General features: G+C 43.5%; 1 protein-coding gene across 2 annotated transcripts in view; it reads right to left on the reverse strand.

Annotated features, from left to right (window-relative positions):
- The window catches only part of DRP2 (dystrophin related protein 2), a 36,014-nt gene that overhangs the window by 17,764 nt on the left and 14,706 nt on the right, over positions 1 to 3,544 (reverse strand). For both annotated transcript variants that reach the window (XM_015564310.1, XM_015564311.1), the window contains exons 7-9: positions 3,028 to 3,106; positions 1,231 to 1,291; positions 856 to 917 (exon numbers count right to left, since the gene is read on the reverse strand). In XM_015564310.1, the coding sequence (XP_015419796.1) occupies positions 856 to 917; positions 1,231 to 1,291; positions 3,028 to 3,106 (202 nt within the window). The remainder of the gene's footprint in view (positions 1 to 855; positions 918 to 1,230; positions 1,292 to 3,027; positions 3,107 to 3,544) is intronic.

Below are 3,544 nucleotides of genomic sequence, written 5' to 3' on the forward strand. Positions count from 1 at the left end.
TGGTATTAGCCAGTAAAATTGAACGTTCAGGTCTCCTACAACCCAGCCTGTTATATATCCAGATCAGTGATTTTCAAGTGTTTTTTGCCCAAGACACACAGTAAGAAATTCATTTTACATCATGATCCAATATATCTACATTCATGTGAGTATGTATAAACAACTGAACCAAACATTTCAGGAAATAATACCTTACTAGATTTTACAAAGTAAAAACATAAAATTAATATCAAATAAGACTCTTATTAAAGATTTGTAGCACTTTCTTTCATATTTCCTAGTTTGTTTCAATTTTTAAAATGCTTGTCATAACACTGAAACAATATTAAACCTGTAGTCTGAAAAACACACATATGTGTACCAGAAGACATTCACAAGAGCTCTTCAGCAGCACTGTTCTTATTAACTCCAAACCGTAAACAAGCCAAATGTCTATCAAAAATAGACTAGATAAAGAAACTGTGGTGTATACAATGGGACACTCTAGCAGTTAAATAAATGAACTAAATTCACATACATCAACATGAATAAAATTTGCAGCCTAATGGTGAGTCTCTGTTAGTAGCAAAGGTAAGGCACATGAGAGTCACATTCATTACACCTGGGAATTGCCTTTCAAAACAGATCTGGTTTACGTCTACAAGCATAATTTTTTAATGTGATAATAAAGTGGTCCAGGGTGAATGTAGAGCCTCCAGTTGAGGGAGGTGCAGAGGGGAAATGAAAGGAGGCTGCTGGAGAAAGGACAAGGCACTCACTTCCATCCCCACCTGCTTGTTGAACGGGATTCCCTTCTGTTCTTCTAGAACAAAGACAGCTGAATATCCACCCAATACAGGACCCCTGAATTCTTACCCAGGGTTTGGTATAACTCGGTCATCTTGGGATGGTCCCAGCATGTGGTCTGAGCCTGGTGGCTACAAACAAAAGCATCAATAGCACCAGGGGCCACACCACCCCTCACCCGCCTCACACATGCACACACCACTCAGCGATAGGTTGGATGCAAGGAGCTGCAGGATCCAGGGTTGAACCCTGAAGATCCCAAAGCACAAGGGATCACCTTTACCCAGGTAGAATCTTGAGCTCTTGAGATGAGCAGGAGGAAAAACTGGACTGGATAAAGGAATTCAAACAGATAAGGAGTGACAGGGACAGGTAGAGAAAAAGACAGGCGAGGGAGCGGGTGGGCAGGTAACTGAGCCACTTCTGATTCAGACGGTCACTCACTTGATATAGTAGGGAACTCTATTGGGTGAAATTGCTCTTTCCCAGGGAACCTGGACAGAGGCTGGTAAGGAAGAAGAGGAAGAGAAAGAAGCTGGTCACCAATGCTCTTCAGGCCCATAGAGACACCCCTGCTCTGTCATCCCAAGGAGAGGTCAAGCCCCAAAGGGAATGCTTGACTCTCATTGCCAGGTCTTAACAGGCCCTCAGGGTGGGGCAACTAATAAACACACTTCTCTCCTTGATCTTAGGGCAACGAAAGGAGAAGGTTGACACTGATATCCTCATATGCCAAAGACATGGCAAGGGCATGAACTGGAATACTTGACTTTGGTTACCCTAAAAATCTTCTCCCCGACCAGACTGGCATTTCTATCCATTCAGCTACAGGCAGCTGGTGTGCTCCTATGGATATGAAGTGGAATCTACATTCCTCCTGGGGCTCAAAACCCTTCCCCAAGAAGGTCAAGGTACTCAGTCCTGTGGAACAATAGGGAATGGTACTGTCCATTTCTTTATGGTGAGGAACTCTTTAAAGAATGTCCCTCTCTGCTCCATGTCTTTATCTTCTGATTTTTCAGGAGAGGCTGTTACCTGACCAACCTCCTCATTGCTATTTCCCTGAGTACAAGAGCCCTCTGCAGGTATAACTACACACAAGTGATTGTAATAGCAATAGTTCTGACATTAACATTTATTGAGTTCCTACTATGTGCTAGATACTCTTCTAAATGCTTTGTGTACATATCTAATTTTCATATCTGTATTGACACCATCTCCACCGCTACCATTCTGATCTGAGTCACTATAATCCCTCACCTGGATTATTCCAATATGCTTAAGAAGTCTCCCTGTTCCTACTCTCAGTCCCCAACACTCTGACTCTGTTGAAACATAAGTCAGATCATGTCATCCTTCTGCTCAAACTCCTCCAAGGTTCTGCATTCCATTTAGAATAAAATCCCAAGTTCTTACCCTAATCTACAAGGCCTTCTGTATTCTGGCCTCTTGCCACCACTCTGACTTCCCACTCTCTCCCTTGCTCACTTCTACACCAGCTTCCTTGCTGACACTTAGGCATGCCCCTGTCTTAAGGTCCTGGCAGTTGCTGTTTCCTTTCCCTGGTATGCTCTTCCCTCAGACATCCACATGGTTCATTCCCTTACTTCCCTGAGGTTTCCTCTTCATCGCCATACTCTCAGTGAGGCCTTTCCTGACCACTCTATTTAGAATTGCAATGCCTCCCCCGCTTTAAGTTCATCACTTCCTATTCATCCCTTAGCTGCTTCACTTTTTCCCATAGCACTTGTCACCAATTTGCCTCGTATGTTTTTACTTATTTGTTTATGGTCTGGCTTCCCTCACTAGAATTTAAGCTCTATAGGTCTAAAGACTTTCCTCTGTTTTATTCACTGATGTAGTCTCAGTGCCTTGAAGAGTCCCTGGTCCATAGTAGGCTCTCAATGAATATTACTGAAAAATAAAGTCATTAATTCCCATAACCCTGTGAGTTAGGTAATATATTTACTTCCTTTTATATACGGGAAAACTGAGGTTCAGAAAGGTTAAACTATTTTTTTCAAGCTTACATACTATTAAGTCAAGGAGCTGTGTCTCAGACCTAGGTCTCTCTGATTTGAGAGCTTATGCTTTTAAACACTATGCTACACTCCTTTATCCTTACTGTGCCTAGAATGTCAAGGTATACTGGGATCCCACTACGTCCCCAAAGGACAACAGTAGAATCTCCTGGAAGGTGGCTGAGGCTCTGCTAAGTAAAGTCCAGTTTGTCTCACGTACTGGAGAGGAAGTGCTGTGACCCAGGCCCAAAGTCCCTGTGGGCATCTTGCAGCTGCTTAAGCCTCTCGCCAACTGACACCTATGGAAACAACAGGTAGGAAGTGAGTGGATTCATTCCAGGTATTTAGTGTGGGATTTACAGGTGCCTCTGAGAATCTTTGTGAACTCCCTCATAGGCTAATTCTTCTCTGGTTCCAGCTCCTCCCACCATCACCCAACTGCTAGCTCTCCCACAGCATTCCCAAGGGTCAGAGATGAGCATCTCTAATTCCAGACCACAGTCACTCTTTTGTTATTGTTTTGTTAATCCTTACATGAGCATATTGTTTTCCATTGATTCTTAGAGAAAGTGGAAGCGGGAAGGGGAGAGACAGAGTGAGAGAGAAACATCAATGTGAGACACATTGATTGTTTACCTCCCGCACACTCCCAACTGGGGCCAGGGATTGAGCCTGCAAACAAGGTATGTGCCCTTGACCAGAATCAAACCTGCGACCTTTCAGTCTGTGGGATGAAG

The sequence above is a fragment of the Myotis davidii genome, unplaced genomic scaffold (genome assembly GCF_000327345.1).
Source record: "Myotis davidii unplaced genomic scaffold, ASM32734v1 scaffold1241, whole genome shotgun sequence".
NCBI classification, from domain to species: domain Eukaryota; kingdom Metazoa; phylum Chordata; class Mammalia; order Chiroptera; family Vespertilionidae; genus Myotis; species Myotis davidii.